The 18705-nt window shown below is 47.6% G+C and overlaps 1 protein-coding gene across 1 annotated transcript in view; it reads left to right on the plus strand.

Annotated features, from left to right (window-relative positions):
• Positions 1-18705, plus strand: part of dchs1b (dachsous cadherin-related 1b) — an 85387-nt gene that overhangs the window by 55965 nt on the left and 10717 nt on the right. The window contains exons 5-14 of the mRNA XM_083987203.1: positions 8101-8289; positions 9913-10144; positions 10905-11141; positions 12010-13068; positions 13293-13480; positions 13844-13940; positions 14095-14252; positions 16908-17348; positions 17474-17769; positions 17879-17994. Coding sequence (XP_083843329.1) covers positions 8101-8289; positions 9913-10144; positions 10905-11141; positions 12010-13068; positions 13293-13480; positions 13844-13940; positions 14095-14252; positions 16908-17348; positions 17474-17769; positions 17879-17994 — 3013 coding nt within the window. The remainder of the gene's footprint in view (positions 1-8100; positions 8290-9912; positions 10145-10904; positions 11142-12009; positions 13069-13292; positions 13481-13843; positions 13941-14094; positions 14253-16907; positions 17349-17473; positions 17770-17878; positions 17995-18705) is intronic.

An 18705-nucleotide genomic window follows, 5' to 3' on the forward strand; every position in this document is an offset into this window, starting at 1 on the left:
TTCCCTCTCCCCGGACACTTCCTCCAGCTCTTCCGGGGGGACCCCAAGGCGTTCCCAGGCCAGCCGAGTGACGTAGTCACCCCAGCGTGTCCTGGGTCTTCCTCGGGGCCTCCTCCCGGTGGGGCATGCCCGGAACACCTCACGAGGGAGGCGTCCAGGGGGCATCCTATACAGGTGCCCGAGCCACCTCAGCTGACTCCTCTCGATGTGGAGGAGCAGCGGCTCTACTCCGAGCTCCTCCCGGGTGACAGAGCTCCTCACCCTATCTCTAAGGGAGCGCCCCGCCACCCTGCGGAGGAAACTCATTTCGGCCGCTTGTATCCGGGATCCTGTCCTTTCGGTCATGACCCAGAGTTCATGACCATAGGTGAGGGTGGGAACGTAGATCGACCGGTAAATCGAGAGCTTTGCCTTTCGGCTCAGCTCCTTCTTCACCACGACGGACCGATACAATGACCGCATTACTGCGGCCGCCGCACCGATCCGCCTGTCAATCTCGCGCTCCGTTCTCCCCTCACTCGTGAACAAGACCCCGAGATACTTAAACTCCTCCACCTGAGGCAGGAACTCTCCCCCGACCTGGAGGGTGCAAGCCACCTTTTTCCGGTCGAGAACCATGGCCTCGGACTTAGAGGTGCTGATTCTCATCCCAGCTGCTTCACACTCGGCTGCAAACCGCCCCAGTGCATGCTGAAGGTCCTGGCTCGAGGGAGCCAACAAGACCACATCATCCGCAAAAAGCAGAGATGAGATCAAGTGGCTCCCGAACCGTACCCCCTCCGGCACTTGGCTGCGCCTAGAAATTCTGTCCATAAAGATAATGAACAGAACCGGTGACAAAGGGCATCCCTGCCGGAGTCCAACACGCACCGGGAACAGGTCTGACTTACTGCCGGCCATGCGAACCAAGCTCCTGCTCCGGTCATACAGGGACCGTACAGCCCTCAGCAGAGGGCCTCCGATCCCATACTCTCGGAGCACCTCCCACAGGATGCCACGTGGGACACGGTCGAAAGCCTTCTCCAGATCCACAAAACACATGTGGACTGGTTGGGCAAACTCCCATGCGCCCTCGAGCACCCTGCGGAGGGTGTAGAGCTGGTCCAGCGTTCCACGGCCAGGGCGAAAACCGCATTGTTCCTCCTGAATCCGAGGTTCGACTATCGGCCGAATTCTCCTCTCCAGCACCCTGGAATAGACTTTCCCCGGGAGGCTGAGGAGTGTGATCCCCCGGTAGTTGGAACACACCCTCCGGTCCCCCTTTTTGAAGAGAGGGACCACCACCCCGGTCTGCCAGTCCAGAGGCACTGTCCCCGACTGCCACGCGATGCTGCAGAGGCGTGTCAGCCACGACAGCCCCGCAACATCCAGAGACTTGAGGTACTCAGGGCGGATCTCATCCACCCCCGGTGCCTTGCCACTGAGGAGCTTCCTGACTACCTCAGTGACTTCAGCTTGGGTGATGAATGAATCGACCTCTGAGTCCCCAGCCTCTGCTTCCTCGATGGAAGACGTGTCAGTGGGATTGAGGAGATCCTCGAAGTATTCCTTCCACCGCCCGACGATATCCCCAGTCGAGGTCAACAGCTCCCCCCCTCCACTGTAAACAGTGTTGGCGGAGCACTGCTTCCCCCTCCTGAGGCGCCGGATGGTTTGCCAGAATTTCCTCGAGGCCGACCGGTAGTCCTCCTCCATGGCCTCCCCGAACTTTTCCCAGACCCGAGTTTTTGCTTCCGCGACCGCCCGGGCCGCCGTCCGCTTGGCCTGCCGGTACCCGTCAGCTGCCTCGGGGGTCCCCCGAGCTAGCCAGGCTCGGTAGGACTCCTTCTTCAGCTTGACGGCATCCCTTACTTCCGGGCTCCACCACCGGGTTCGGGGATTGCCGCCGCGACAGGCGCCGGAGACCTTACGGCCGCAACTCCGGATGGCCGCGTCAACAATGGAAGTGGAGAACATGGTCCATTCGGACTCAATGTCTCCGGCCTCCCTCGGAATCTGGTCAAAGCTCTCCCGGAGGTGGGAGTTGAAGACCTCCCTGACAGGGGATTCTGCCAGACGTTCCCAGCAGACCCTCACAATACGCTTGGGTCTTCCAGGTCTGACCAGCTTCCTCCCCTGCCAGCGGATCCAACTCACCACCAGGTGGTGATCAGTTGACAGCTCAGCCCCTCTCTTCACCCGAGTGTCCAAGACATACGGCCGGAGGTCAGATGACACGACTACAAAGTCGATCATTGACCTCCGTCCTAGGGTGTCCTGGTGCCACGTGCACTGATGGACACCCTTATGCTCGAACATGGTGTTTGTTATGGACAGACTGTGGCTAGCACAGAAGTCCAATAACAAAACACCGCTCGGGTTCAGATCGGGGAGGCCGTTCCTCCCAATCACACCTCTCCAGGTAACACTGTCGCTGCCCACGTGAGCGTTGAAGTCTCCCAACAGAACGATGGAGTCCCCAGTTGGGGCACTTTCCAGCACCCCTCCCAGGGCCTCCAGGAAGGCCGGGTACTCTGCACTGCCGTTTGGCCCGTAGGCCGAAACGACAGTGAGAGACCTATCCCCGACCCGTAGGCGCAGGGAAGCGACCCTCTCGTTATGCGGGGAGAACTCCAACACATGGCGGCTGAGCTGGGGAGCTATGAGCAAGCCCACACCAGCTCGCCGCCTCTCACCATGGGCAACTCCAGAGTGGAAGAGAGTCCAACCCCTCTCAAGGAGTTGGGTTCCAGAGCCCAGGCTGTGCGTGGAGGTGAGCCCGACTATCTCTAGTCGATACCTCTCAGCCTCCCGCACAAGCTCAGGCTCTTTCCCCCCCAGCGAGGTGACATTCCATGTCCCTAAAGCCAGAGTCGTCATCCGGGGATTGGGTCGCCGGGGCCCCCGCCCACGGCTGCCACCCATATCACACGGCACCTGCCCCTTATGTACCCTCCCGCGGGTGGTGGGCCTACGGGAGGGCGGGCCCACGTCGCTCGTTCGGGCTGCGCCCGGCCGGGTCCCGTGGGCCAAGACCCGGCCACCAGACGCTCGCCTGCGAGCCCCGACCCCAGGCCTGGCTCCAGGGTGGGGCCCCGGTAACGCCAGTCCGGGCGACGTACACGTCCTTGCTGTTACTTTTTTCATGAAGTAAACAATCAGAAAACAGGAAAAGTACAGTGCAATATAGTAAAAGCAAATAAAAGCTGACGAGTGGTAGCGGTATAATACATTTAAGCCCACTGGTATCATTAGACAATACCTACTAATCTGCACCATATCACCAACAGGAGACCACTCCTTGTGTGTGCAGCATTAAACCACTGATGGATGAGTGTGGTCGAGTGTTGAGTTCCAGATAGGAAAGGGTTAGGTGTGTGTCTTGAGATCTTAGTAGACCCTTGGAGAGATATCCACTCTATCCCAGAGCAAATGGGAGCGACAGTGGGAGCCTACGACAGCAAAAAAGGCTAAGTGGAAAGGTAGAGAGACAAAGACACGGAAGGAGAGAGAGAGTTTGTGAGGCAAATGAGTGATGAGGTCTGGATCTTTGCTAATGCTCCAGTGAGTGATTGCTCCTCTTCTGTCCCAGCCAGGGATGAATGGCTCTCTATGGGCGAAAAACTCCAGGCCTGAGTCCTGGCTGAATCCGATACTCTGCACGCTCTTCCTGACTGTTTTTCACATAGTCCTTTCTGGGCTGACCCACTGTGTATAGGACTTACACTACGTCTCTTCACAGATATATAGTAGCTGGTCAATGAACTGCACTATGTGTAAATCAAGGTACTGTATGAAAATCTAAAGCTGAAGGCATGCTGGATGAATTTATGTTGCATGTATTACAAGTTCAGATGGTTGGCAGACGTTAAACCGGAGCAGTGGATTTTAAAGGCGGGCCGGGTTCTGATGATTTTTCCACTGATAAAAGCTCAGAAAAGGCCAGCGCACATGATCAAAGTTCAGAAGGAAACGTCACAGCTGGTTCCCCAGATACTGCATATTAAAAATGATGATCAACTCTAGAGGTGCTATATGTAAGTTTTGCTATTGCTAGCTCCCGTTAGCGTTAATAGTGATTTACAGTTTAGAAGAAACGCAGCACCTACTGTAACTTAGGTCCTGCTCGCCAAGAGTTGTCTCCAGTGATGGAAAGGAAAATCATTTTATCTCTTATCTCTATCACAAGTTAGCCTGCAGGGAAGACATGTTTTTACCATGTTCCTGCCAAAAAACAAAACAAAACTGGAAAATACCTAAGTTGAAAACTTATGCCTATGTTGGATCATTAGATCATTGATCATAGATCATGGATTTCAACAAACTGATATGGATATGACCTCACGTTGACGTTTCATAGCAACAGCTGATTTCCCTGGAGAGAATTAACTAATGGTTCCAGTAACCTTAATCACTTTGTTACCTCTGGTCTGCTCCACGCTGTGTTTACCAGATGTTTTCTCCACACACTTCTAAATTTAGTGGCGTCAGGTGAGATATCAACTTCTCCCACACAAAAAAAACGCTTTGCCCGTTATGCAAGTTTTTTTTTAGCCCATTAACTATAAATGATGTAGCATTGCTACATTTGCCACCTTCCAGACAGCCATTAGTTTCAGTCTATTCCAATAACACATGGAAACCAACTTGCAAAACCACCATTATGGCACTTTAATATAATATTGACCACAACAGGATAAGGATTTCTTTTTATCTTCTGCGGCTTATATCTGTAAATGTTGCGTCATCCAACACAACTTATGGTGGGTAATGAGGCACTTAAGGGGTTCGGTGTCTTGCTCTCGAGCATTACAAAATCAATCAGACCAAACTTTTGACCTTTCATCTAAAAAACAGACCTTCTAACAATCAGACCACCCTGCTACCGACAGCGCACCCTCCTCCAAGAATCTGTGTAAATATTGAAGAGCCATATGGCTTTATAACCACAAATATCACAAGCACAATGCATGCATGGGGTACGCTGAAGAGCTAGAGAGACTTAGATGTTGACAGGTATGGGCTGCGGTCTGTGTTTGTGTTGCTATGTAGTGTGTTTATCACAGCGTGATACCTCCGGAGGAGTACGATGAGGAATAGGTGTGCAGAGCCGAGGCTGGCTGGCCCGTCATGGATGAGAGAACAGGAACCAGTGTGGGAGGAATTTCTCCCTGGCAAACACCCTCATCTGGCCCAGATCTCTTGATTTAAGGAGACACAGTCATGTGTGTGTACTGTACGTGTATGTGTGTGTTTACTAGATTACCTCGTTGGCTTCGAAACTGCTTCTTTTTTATTTCATAGCTGAGATGTGTGCTGTAAGTACAGAATAGGCAACAAACTGCAAGAGGAGTTTTTGGTATCAAAACCAGCATGTCAGTTTGATCCCACCGGCTGGCCCGAGCGGTGGAAACTGAACATTGGTGCTTTACTGTCAGATGGATTGACAGGTGGGAAATGTACCGATGACAGAGTTGATTCTTATAAGCTCCTGTGTTCAGGAGGTTTGATGTAGTTTTCTTCTGCTTCACGTTTCAAACTCTTGTACTCTGACAAAATCTGTCATGTATTTCATCCACGGAGTTTTGTCTGTTTTGTCACTTTGCCTGTTTTTGACTTGAACCACATAACCTCTGTGCTGTGTGGCGTATGTTGCAGCAGGAAAACCCAAATCATTGCATCTTGTATTTTATAGCCCCAAATGTTTCCAAGTAGACATTTTCTTACAGTAAACCCTCCTTGTGTTTGTATTGCATATTTTCCAGCATGAAGAATCCATACCGCTGAGCGTTTTTGAATTTTTAGAGCGCGTGGAGAATCGATGTCCTGCCGCTCTTCTTGTTCCCAGCCCTTATACAAGACCTTTCCAGTCCAAGCCTCCACTTCAAACTACATATACATACTTTGTTCAAGGCCTGTATTTCACATAAAACTAACAAACACAGCCATGTCTCGTTTGCTTCCTCATCCATAGGAGAAAAACCTCTGCTGTGGCTTCGTTTGTGATCTAAAGACTTTAGTGTCGATGAAGTCACCCTGTGACCAGGTGGGCGGTCATGGAGCTTTAAATCGCCTTAATTAGATTTAGTGAAAAGGATGGGGTCATCATATATGCAAGTCTGTGTGACGGAGAGAGAGAGATCATGTACGCGTTCATCCAGCTCTCATCACCACAGGTGGCTAATCCATCACAGATATGAGGAACACCCAGACATGAGCCCAGATCCTAAAGATAGTGTCAGTCTCAACACTGTACTCTATAGGAAGTCCCAGCAATGACCTAAAACCCCCAGCTGTAAACACTGACCAAATGTAGGCCGTACAGTTTGACCTCCCTCCCCCTCCCCAAACGACCACAACCACAACCGTCGAGCCAGAGCAACAATGCGACTGAAAAACCCGGAACGTGCCGCTCTAATAATCTCATGTTTTAATGTCCTATAGGACCAAGAGAGTGAGTCAAGGTGGTGGTATTTCTGACTGTCTATAGTCAGTAGGTAAATGTAATGGTGAAGACATGTGCTGGTGGGACGGAAGGAAGGTTGTTGCCGGATGTCTGCGATGGTGGTCCTGTGCTCTGTGGGGTTCAAGGCTGGGATGAGTTCAGATGAAAGATTCAGACGTATGATGAAATCATTAACTGACGAGCATAGACTGGAGAAATGTATGTTTTTACCTCTGTCCATTTTAATTGAAACTCTTATCTTAAAGGGATAGTTCAACATTTTGGCAAATTTGCCTATTGCCATAATCCCTATAGTCGTAGTAATTGTCGGTGCATGTTGTTTTGAGATCTGCGGGGCAGAGATGCGAGCTGCTCAGTGAACACAATGGAGGTGAATGGTACATGTCCCCTGTCCCTCATCAAACGCATCAAATACACGATCCAACAACTCCAAAATGCTCTCATGGAGAAGTTGTGACCTGCACATTTGCTACGCTATGAAATAATCTTTCATTTGGACTCGAAAGAACACGCCTGAAATGTCCTTCGTCATTGTGAAATCAAACGATTCAGATGTTTCCTTCTGAGAAGAGACTGTATGACAGGGGAGGGGGCTGATATCACGAGCCCCCCTGGATCTTGGCTCGCCTTCAAGGTTTTTGCAGATCTGAGGTAGACTGCTACTTAAAACAAGCACCATAAACGCCACCAAACAATGTTATGGACCAGTGTAAAACTTCAGTCAGAGGCAGGAGCTGAGAGCACCAGAGGACATTTCCCTTTTGTGTTTTACAAGGACATTTTACAATGTTATTATACATTGTATATTTGTGTGGGTGTGTTTTTGTGTATGTGCAGTAGAAAGAAGGATGTTGAGATGAGACGTAATGGGTCAGAGATTAAGGTCAAGAACTCTGACTGTTGTGTAAACGGTTTGAAGTCAGTTGTAAGAGGAAAATGGAGGCCTATTGGCTCTAACAGTCTGTGTAAGTCTGCATCTCATTTAGATGTCAGGGGAAAGGCAGGTCGTCTCTCTTGACCTTCCAACATTCATTAAAGTGCCTCTGTTGACCCCTGACCCCAACTTACAACCTGTCAGTGCTCTCCTCTCTCCTCTCCTCTCTCCTCTCCTCTCTCCTCCTCTCCTCTCTCCTCCTCTCCTCTCCTCTCCTCTCCTCTCCTCTCCTCTCCTCTCCTCTCCTCTCCTCTCCTCTCCTCTCCTCTCCTCTCCTCTCCTCTCCTCTCCCCTCCTCTCCTCTCCTCCTGGTGTATCCATGGTAACACCGCCCCACCTGTTCCTTTGCCAGTTTTACAAACACACCACAGGGGAGATCCATCCTTTTTTTTTTTTTTACACACTCTAAAGGAGTGAATTGCTCTCACAGATGCTTGTCTTTTTTCTTTCTTTTCTTTCTTTTTTTATAGTGCTCTGGAAATCATAACAAGTAGTGCTATGGTGTGTGATATTTGGACAAGTGCAGATGTATGGGCTTATGAGGTGACTGTATTATGGGACATTATTGTGATAACAGAAAGGCCCTTAGCTCGTATATAATAATCATGACATGTGTAGGTTTTCCTTCACGCAGATTTGGGAACCAGCTCGGTGTGTTTATGTGATCCTTATGGCTCACAGTTCTGGATGGTTCACTGACCTCATGCCTCTTTTCCCTCAGGTGTCAGCCACAGATGAGGACCGGGGTTCCTTTGGTGCCATATCCTACACCCTGGGCTCGGGCTCCGGTAGTGCGGTGCCGACATACTTCACCCTGGACAAGGAGACGGGTCAACTGTGCACAAGTACAACTCTAGACCGGGATGAAGGACTGGACAAGTTTGACTTGACTGTCACTGCAACAGATGGCGTAAGAACACTTCTACCCTTAACCATGAGGAATAAAGTGTTTTGTAGTTCTGTACCTTTTAACTCTCCCAAACAAATTAACTTTGTATTTTTAGGAAATATAACTCACTTCTTTGGCAGGTGTTATGAGAACATCAATACCCCTCTTACGTCTGAGCGATAAATAAGGTACAGTCAGTAGACTAGCTTAGCACGAAGACTGTAACCGAGGGGAAACAGCTAGCGAACCAAGATAACAACCCCCCATAAAACCACATTGTATTGTTTTCTACTTGGGGTTTTGTACAGATTGAGAAAGCAAGATATAAGGTGTTAATTAGTGAGCTTTCAACGTTGTGGTAGGTAGATTGTGTTACTTTTGGAGAGAAAAAACTGTTTTGTGGTGGTAGCTTCATAACAAAGCAATAAGTGTGTTCCCCTAAAAAACATCCCTATACAGTACAAGCCAATTTATCATAACTGAAATGAGTCAACCTAGACTAAAGTCACTTCTTTGTGTTGCTCCATGACCAAACACTTTAGCCACTGAGTGTGTAATGCTCTTGGATCAAAGCCTCGGGCTGAAAGCAAATTAAAGATGTATACAGCTGCAGGAAAATAAATCTGATCAAAGACACATTCGGGATATGTTTGAAGAAGACAGCATCCTGTCCTGTACCCAGTGTCTTCAAAAAAAAAAAAATCAAGGGGAACCGCAACAGCATGGCAAAGCAATCAGAGGAAAACAGAGAGCGCGCTGGAGGGGAAAAACGTAAAGAAGTAGGGAAACAGATCCATTTAAACAGTCTATTTCAATTAGCTTCTGCTATCGGATAATATAATTCAAGTTAAATATATCCTCACCTGATCACATTTATACTCTGTTTGCTCAAGCATCATCCCAATAGACAAATGCACATTCATAGCATAAATTAATCACAATAGATGAGCTTAAATCCGATAAAGCCTTCTTTCTCTTGTGTGTAGTTGCATCACATAAAGAAATACGTAACTACATAGCCATTGTTATACTGTTGTTCTTGTTGTCTCACTTCAGGTAAAGATTGAATTCAGGCTTATAATTCACCACCCAACCCCTGCAATGCATCTTCCCCTGCAGCCGCAGCACATTCCGCGCTTGAGCCAGCTGGTGTCTGTTCCCTTCGTCTCGGCTATCCCTGTTTTTAATGGTCTTGTAAAACTAAAGCCCACAGATGCAGTGTAATGAGTGCAAACTCTTCAACTCGGGGACAAATGCATAGAGCGTTTGGTTGGCTCCACATTTCAGGGATCTTCACCCGAGAACTCATCTCTCTGTCTTCCGTTACAGCTGCTTCGTCTTTACAGTGCGACATAAATCTATTGTCATGGTTCCACAACATGAAAGTCCTGGACTGTCGCCGTCACCGAGGGATAGGAAACAAACTGAATGTTGTCTTTAGGGAAATGCTGTGTGGGAAGGGAGGAAGGAAGGATTTTAATGTCCAGTCTTATGATCTGGCCTCCTTTTATTTCAATAGACTATAGTCCAAAGGTCCATGACATCATTTGAATATTAGCCAGCTGTAGTGACCACTGCTGACATTTCCTGGTATGAAAATCTTGACTCTAATCTAATTCAAATAAATGTTCTTTCTCTTTTCAGGGTGGTCTGAGCTCAGTAGCCCGAGTGCATGTCTCAGTGGTGGACATTAATGACAACCGGCCCACCTTTTATCCAGTCCTCTACACGGTCAGTCTCAGTACTCATAGCGCCCCAGGAACTTCCGTCGTCAAGGTAACAGCCAATGACCCAGATGCTGGGGAAAACGGCAGGGTGACCTACCGCGCAGTACCTGGAGGAGCCTCCACTTTCTTTACCCTCAACAAGGACACAGGTGTGTGTGTGTGTGTGTGTGTGCGTCTGTGTACAGTATGTGTGTGTATTATGACACAATAACCAGTGAAAAAAGCTTGTATCCCACATGCCTAACAAATATAGATTAAGCTATTCTGCCCTACAAAGCCAAAACATAGTAAATGCTCATATGGTTGAAATTGTGTTATTACCACATTTTTACATTGCACCATTGGAATGTGTCAAAATAACAAAACAAACAAACAAAAAGACAGTTGGAAACTAAATTGCAGTAATTAGCCAGTTGCGGCTAGCTACTTGAGGTTAGATGATTACAGCTAGCTTCAGCTAAACCATATTTATCACATTTTTCATGTTTCACGGAATTGAAAAATCAGTTTTGCTGTTGTAGTAACTGAGTTTCTTATACCACATGAATCACATAACATGAACCCATGACTAAAGTCATAGATAATACTGGTGAGACAAAAAGCTCACTAGTGATAATTCATGTGATTTCATGTGGTTTCATTTAAATCACATGTTAACTGATAAAAGTAGCTTCTAACTTGGTAAAAATGAAGAAAAGACGGGAGAGGTTCTTTGATTTCATGCACTCTTCAGACGGTCCAGACAGATTTTCTTAGGTCTAATGAAGTTTTACAATCTTTGTGCCTGTTATCCAATTTAGCTGAAACCTTTAAACCTCAAACAGTTTATTCTGTAATTAATGTTCTCTGCTTTTGTGTCAATGGATATGGAGTAACTTTCCGTCTCTATTTATTTTTCCTCCTCTGCAGGTGTGATTTCTCTCTCCCGCTCGCTCCATGGCAAAGCCAACACCGTTATCTCCATGGTGATATCAGCCGAGGATGGCGGTGGTCTGACGGCTCCAGTCAATGCCAGGGTGAACGTCAGCGTGGTGGGAGGCTCGGTGGCGTCTCCTGTGTTTGAACAGGCGCAGTATTTCTTCACCGTGACCGAGGACGTTCTGAGGGGGACGGCGGTGGGAGTGGTCCGTGCTGCTGCCAAGACAGGTGAGGACACCTGAGGACGCTCATGTCCTATTGTCCTTTTTGCTCTACTGTTTCGTATGCCTGTGTGTGTTGTTCTACCCCTACGTCATTGCAGACTTGCTTTTTTTTTATCAATTAACTTCACATACCTCAGCATAGGGAACATGTTTTATGTGTGTTACATGTTTCCATCTTTCTGACAAGTACCAGGACAGAAATGCACTAATGGGCTGGAGAGTGCATGATACCCTACCTCTCATTCCAGCAGTTGTACAAATACACATGCAACAAGAGCATGCACACCATTAAGAAACCACATCCATCACCCAACATGTGCTTTACTGGGGATTATTTTCACTGTGACTGGACCTTTATATTCTCTCACTATTAATGATGGTGAAATGGGTTTGGACGGTGCTTTAAGTCTGAGGGGGAGTCAGGATGAAGTGTTCTCAGCGGTGTAGTGGACAGAAGTGCACTTATCTCTGTCTGTTGTGGCTGTACCAGGCTTTCGGTGAATCCAGACACTCACCCGCTCTGAGTGAACACAGTCCCTCATTAACACTTACATGAGATATGAGCTGGAATAAACACACCGCATCCCTGTCTACTAAAAGTGGGTTTGGATGTGTCATGTGAATTTTTTATGTGCAGAGTATATTCACTCAGATGGAAAGGAGTGAAAATCAACAGGCTCTCTCATATCTAAGTGGTGAATCATTTAGTAAATTATTTTATTTTATCTTTTTTTATCATTTATTTAACAAAAATGCCAGAAATTTCCACATTTTCAAGTGTAACTTTTTGCTGCTTTCTGTTTTATATAATTGTAAATGGAATACCAAACATTCCTGGAAATTGTGACATGCTCTTCTACTGTTTGTTTTAGGTGTCTCGAAGGATGTCTTCTACTCCATCTCTTCTGGAGACCCTGATGGATACTTCACAGTGGACAGTGCTTCTGGTACCATTCGTACAGCCCTTCCTTTGGACCATGAGACCTGCACTAGTCTTGACCTGGAAATCCAGGCGCGCTCCGGCTCTCCTCCCGCGTATGGAACCAGCCGGGTCCACATAACCATCTCAGACATCAATGATAATGCCCCCACCTTCCTCCCCTCCTCATCTGAGTCCCTCCTTTTACCCGAGATCACCAAAATGGGGACTGTTATCTACCGCATCCAGGCCAGCGACAAAGATTCTGGTCACAACGGTCAGCTCAGCTTCGACCTGGTCTCTGCTGGAGCCGCGGGCAGCAGCGGCCAGAGGACGTTTGGTGTTGACCGAGGAAGCGGGGAGGTCCGTTTGATTGGGAGTCTGTCGTACGAAACTGTGCCACGCTACGACCTTCAGGTGGTTGCCAAGGATGGTGGAGCCCCTCAGCTTAGCTCCACCTTCACCCTCGTGGTCCACATCCAAGCGCAGGACGCACAAGGCCCCAACTTTGACACCCTGACTTATCGCGTGGAGCTACGGGAAAACACACCCCTCAACACGCGCTTCCTCCAAGTCCGAGCCCTCAACAGGGAGGCTTCTGGGAACGGCGGTGGTTCCTCCTCATCTTCATCCTCCTCTATTTCCTACCGCCTCAGGCCTGACGGAGACGCTGCTGGTTTTGGCATCATGCCAGATAGCGGGTGGCTGTTTGTGCGCAGCTCTCTGGACAGAGAAGTCAAAGACATGTACCTGCTAACCGTCCTGGCCACCTCGGGTCCAGGGGGGGCAGGGAGAACTGGCAGCGCCACTGTCAGGGTGACAGTGACGGATGAGAATGACAATTCCCCCAGACTGAGCCAGGAGAGGGTGTTCCTGGCTGTCAGGGAGAATCTGCTGGCTGGCACCGGCTTTGGCAGAGTGTCTGCGACAGACAGAGATGCAGGACTAAACGCTCGACTGACCTACAGGCTGCTGCACACTGACAGACACTTCCAGATCAACTCCCAAACAGGTGAACACACCTTTTGCTTTTTTTAAAAAGAGGATTTAATGACATTCATTACCCTTCCTGTTGCTGGATCTCATTGTGATTAATGTACTGGTACTCGATAAACACCACTGACACCACTTGAATGAATTAATGATTTTTGCATGTCAATTAAATTAACATGTTAATGAATCTTTAATCCTTGCAAGCTAAGACCTTTGCTCACGTGTGTTCCCCCTCCTCTTCAGGTGAGATCAGTACCCGCCTCGCCCTGGACAGAGAGCAGCAGTCCAGTTACCAGCTGGTTGTGGTCGTACAGGACGGGGGCACGCCACCTCGCAGCGCCACCGGCACTGCTCATATCACCGTACTGGATGAAAATGACCACGCCCCCAGCTTCACACATGCCAGACCGGACAGGGAGCTGCTCCTTCAGGTGAGAATGAAGGGAGAGAGAGAGAGAGATGCAGCTGTTTTAGGGGATTCATGTTTTACAGTGTATGTTAGTGCCTGCACACGGGCCACTGAGCTCAGCTGCAGTATGTTTTTTTTTTTTTACTTAATTCCTAAATCCTTTAACTAACACTGTGTGATTGCTTTAATGAATATTTATCATACGTGACAGACTCTTAAGTCTTATCCCCGGAGGTTCCAACAACAATTCTCTGTTTCCTTTCACATTAGTTATCGTGTCAGAGAGGAAACAGGAACATAACAAGGAAAAAATAATTATAGGAAGATATGAAACATCAACAATGTTGAAGAAAGACATTAATATGGCAGTGCTTCTCAACTGCAGGTGATGGAGGGGCTTCCATCAGGGACAGTCCTCGGGACGCTTCTGGCTAAAGACCCGGACGAGGGAGAGAATGGGACCATATATTATTCTTTATCAGGTAAGTGTTGTAAATCCTCTTACACACACATTTCTACATTGTAATCGCCTCCCTCAACATCCACATCATCCAGTTGGTATGTTTATACAGTATTTCATCCTGCTTACATTTACTCTGATATCTGTGCATATCATATCTGCTGCATCGTCTGAAGGCCCCAGAGCAGAGCGCTTCTCCCTCAACCAGAACAGTGGCGAGCTGAGAACAGCTTCCCCCTTAAGATGGGCAGAGCGGGCCGAGTACAGCTTCTCCGTGACAGCTGCTGACCACGGCACGCCAGGCCTCAGCTCCACCTGCCAGCTACGTATACAGGTAAACACCAAAAAAAAAAGGAATTTTCTAACCATGTGCAGCCTACATGCACAAACACCTACATGTTTGTCATATCAGAGAGACATTCAACAGTTTTTAAACAAAGGCGACCGAGCCAAAAAGTGTCGCACGCACACATTACCTCAGTCCTTTTGCATTCCTTGCTGCGAGTAATTTCCTCAAACTGCTCACAAAGCGATCAGTATGACTGGCGAAGGAATTGGAAGAGCGGTAAATATGAGAAGGAGTGAAACTGAACCTGGGCCTGTACAAACAAAAATCATCTATCCAATCTAGTGTGTGTTTCCTGCTCCGAGGGTTAGTGGGGTAACCAAAACCCAAGGTGAGAAACCCCGAGCTGCAGGAGGAAGCCGGTCTTTTCTGAGTTATTGTTCTGAACTTTCTGTTGGAGGGTCAATCCCCTGCATATCAACATACAATATCAGGAATTCGACATCAGGAAAGAAACCGGTCTGCCACTGAGGCATTTTGCCAGAGAAGGGTGGTGGTTTGCTTTGACTGTGGAGCTTTTAGCTTTAGTGTTTTTTATGTGATGTGATTTCAGAGAGGAAAAGGATGCTAATTACCGCAGGCGCACTCGCCTCAGATGTAGCTAGCACCCTGCTTGTGCGACACTGAGATTAGACAGAGGGGAAACAGGCACCTTGGAATCAAATGCTCCCAGATGAGATTTGATGAGAGCCAGCTGCAGCGAATCGCACAAAGAGAAAGGGAATACACTGCTGTACGGTAGCAGGCAGTGATATGTACAGTACGCGCACACATACACACACACACAGATGGACATGCTCGCTGTAACGGCACATTTCAAACACTCTCATGAGGTAACATTCCCACATAATGATTTTGAGATAACATTTCAAATGACTGTGGGTGAAATCAGACACGGGGATATTGTTGTACACCACAAGTACTTTGCCACTCATGCTAGCTGGCTCGTATGCAAAAGACATTGGGTAAAGGCAAGGAAAAAGTACAAGTAGTACAGTTTCTGGCACTGTTTAGTAAAAGCTTCACTTCAAGATAACTGAGATCCTGTGGTGTTTGATGGTTTCTGCCAATGACTTTAAAAGAATCAAGAGTTTCTCCACCTGTAGTCCTGTCACGTAAAGACGCCTTGAACACCATGAACCTCAATGAAATGCAATGAAATACAATGAAATGCAATGAGTTTTCAATATCATTTGAAGTTCAGAATTACTGCCCCGTTCTGTTTTGTGGTGGACTGGGACTGGCTTGCTGTAACACTACAAAGAAACACAGAGAGAAAGAAAACATGACATGCTTCTATTTTTGATCTTTCTGTAAACAAAGGGAGTTGTCAACATTGAAATATGGCTGCAAATGCCTGCGTAGGGTTAGTCATTTCAGTCAGCACATGAGGCTGAATTATCCTCTTCTTCCAGGTTTATCCCTTCTATTCATGCTCACCGACACTAGAAAGATGCAATTCACTGCAAGAGATCTTGGTAACTAAAGCACAGGGTGGTGTGTGTGTGTGTGTGTATGGATTTTTTTCCCCTTTTTTGATGATGAAACCAGACCAAATCTGCTTATGTTTGCTGTCTCCAGAGTTCTTTTGATCTGTCCCAGAGCGACACTGAACCCTGAAACTTGCTCAGAGTGGCGAAAGCCCCCTGGCACGTGTTTGTTCCCTATCTGACCACACGGCTGCAGATGGAGGCTGCGTTACTTGCTCTGCATCATTTCAGCTGGAATATTTACAGTTTTCGCTCCCATCACACCCTCCATTATTTTGACACAGATCACAAATCCCGTCTCTCATCTCGAAGCCAGAATGCCACAGTGTGAAGATATTTACTGGAGGAATTGAACATAAATGCCTTCAAGCACAATGAAAATGCCTGCGGGGGTTATTATAGTAATAACAACAAAACAGATACAGGCTACAGCCCAAGGCTGTGTTTAGGGATGGGCTGTTTGAGAGCAGTATAGCTGCATTGTCTGCAGAATACCAGAGGAAATAAGATCCAGTAACATGAACAGCACAGCGCTCGCCTTGACACTTTTCTCCTACACCTAGTTACAGTAATACTTTTTAAATCTATAGATTTAAATGTTTTCAAGGTTTCTCTCACTCTGTTTTGAGGATAGGGATGATTAAAGACAAGGATGTAAAGTAGAGTGTGAAGAGTGAAAGCAATCTGAATCATCATGATTAAAGGGGACATATAAAATATCACTTTTTGAAGGCTATTTAACATATATTTGGGTGTTTGTCTTGCCTTCTGGCCCCCAAAATGTGAGAATTGACAAAATAATCTGTAATTTTCATGCTCCCATAGGTTGAAATCCACATAGTTTTACGAGCTCAGTTGTCTTCCAGTGATGTAACTAGGATTCGAATTTGCATAACCCCACCCCTACCTGGGACTGGTAGAAGGGGCGGGGCAAGCAGTGGTTCATTTGCATTTAAAGGGACAGGCACTGAAACCAGCCGTTCTGAACAGGGCCGTTTTGAGGATGAAAAGAGCTGCGATGTTTGATCCTTGGGGTATTTTGACCAAAACAGGTCACAGATATGTCTTTAGGACACCTAGGACCTATTTTAATTTGTGGAAAGTGGGCATATGTCTCCTTTAAGTGAAGTAAGTTGTTGTTTTTCTTCTTCAGGTTCTCAGCTCCACCAAGTCCACCCCCAAGCCCAACATGCTCTCAATGACCCTGAACACAGTGGAAGGCACTGACCCGGGCTCCATCATCGGCACCGTCCGTCCCCATGACAAGCACGACTCCTCTATACTGGAAGGCCAGGTGACCTACCTGGTGGTGGGGGGGACGGACCGGGACGGCACCTTCATGGTGGACCGTTTGAAGGGGGACGTGTACCTGGTGCGCGAGCTGGACTACGAGAAGGGGTCGAGGTACACTCTGCACATCGAGGTGTCCGACTTCTCCCAGGTGTTTCCCAGCAGCCACCTGGTGCAGCTGGATATCAACGTGCAGGATAGCAATGACCACGCCCCTCAGTTCACAGAAGACCCTGTCACCATCGTGGTCCCAGAGAACATGGAGCCAGGGGCCTCCATATACACCTTCCAGGCTGTGGATCAGGTGGGAAACTGAAATGACTCATCTGCTTTTTGATATTTCTATTTATTTACCGGTTTTTCCATTTTCCATTTTTTTTATTACTGGATCAAATATTTTTCTAATTCATGTGTTTTCTACTTTTATAGGATGGCAGTGGACCCAACAGCGAGCTGCGTTACTCGGTGGAGCACTACTGGCCCGACACTCCTGATCTACTGACCCTAGACCCCTCTACTGGAGTCCTGACCCTGGGGCAGAAGTTAGATCGAGAGTCCACACCCTCCCTGTACCTTGTGGTGCGGGCCACGGATCAGGCAGAGGATCCCTCTCAGAGGCGCTGGGGTTCAGTCACTGCCCGAGTGTTTGTGACGGACGAAAACGACAACGCTCCGGTCTTCAGCTCTCCATCTGCTGTCAGCGTCATGGAGGACCAGCCTGTGGGGTGAGTGGCCACTCCACCTTCATGCACACTTCAGCCGTGACTTTGACTTTAGGTTCAGTCATTAGATGCCAAGCTTAAAATTGGGCTAATAATTTATCTTTATTGACAGATTTGTGATTTTGTACGTGATGGCTCGAGATGACGATGAGGGTGAGAATGGCCGTGTGTCGTACAGAATCCAGACGGGAAACAGCGCCGGGCGCTTCAGCCTGAACCCCAACACTGGTAAGTTTATTTTTATGCTAACACAACATAAAAAATAACACTAAAATCATATAACAAGGCATTGGGGGGAATTTCCCCTATTTATACCCAATTTACACTCCATCAAGTCAACGTTAGGGTAAAAATCACCACATCATTTCATGCACTCTCGTCTGAAATCCTGTTTTGAATGATTTAACACTCCAGGACGTAGTAATAGTATGTGGCTCATTTTCTATGGGGTTTCATGATTGATAGATAATCAGCATCCCACCCATGGACGCCCCCTGGATGAACAAAACTTTCCAGGAGATCGTAATTATCCACCAAAGTGCTGCGTCTACGGGGACTCAACTGCTAAAACACTCATAACCCTCATAACCCTCTTTTACTAGATGATCTTTCAATGCCTCTGAGTAATATTTCACTTGAATGATGCTTTGGTGTTCTTTCCCTGACGGATTTCTTCATGGGAACAGATCTTTATTTGGGCTGGGGACGCGGACGGCCCTTTGATATCTTATATATGTGAATGTGTAATCTCTTCATCACTGGAGCAGGGTGGTGTGGGTGTGCACAGCCCTGGTTGAGGTGGGATTAGGAACCATGAGACAGACCTTTAATGCAGCTTCCAGATGGAAGAAAGCCTTTACTTCATTACTGTCAAGTGTCTGGTGCGTTAGGAGGGGCTGATTCCACTTCTGGTTTGTATCTCAGACGGTGTGGTGCTTA

This window comes from Trachurus trachurus, assembly GCF_905171665.1.
Source record: "Trachurus trachurus genome assembly, chromosome: 14".
Taxonomy (NCBI): Eukaryota; Metazoa; Chordata; class Actinopteri; order Carangiformes; family Carangidae; genus Trachurus; species Trachurus trachurus.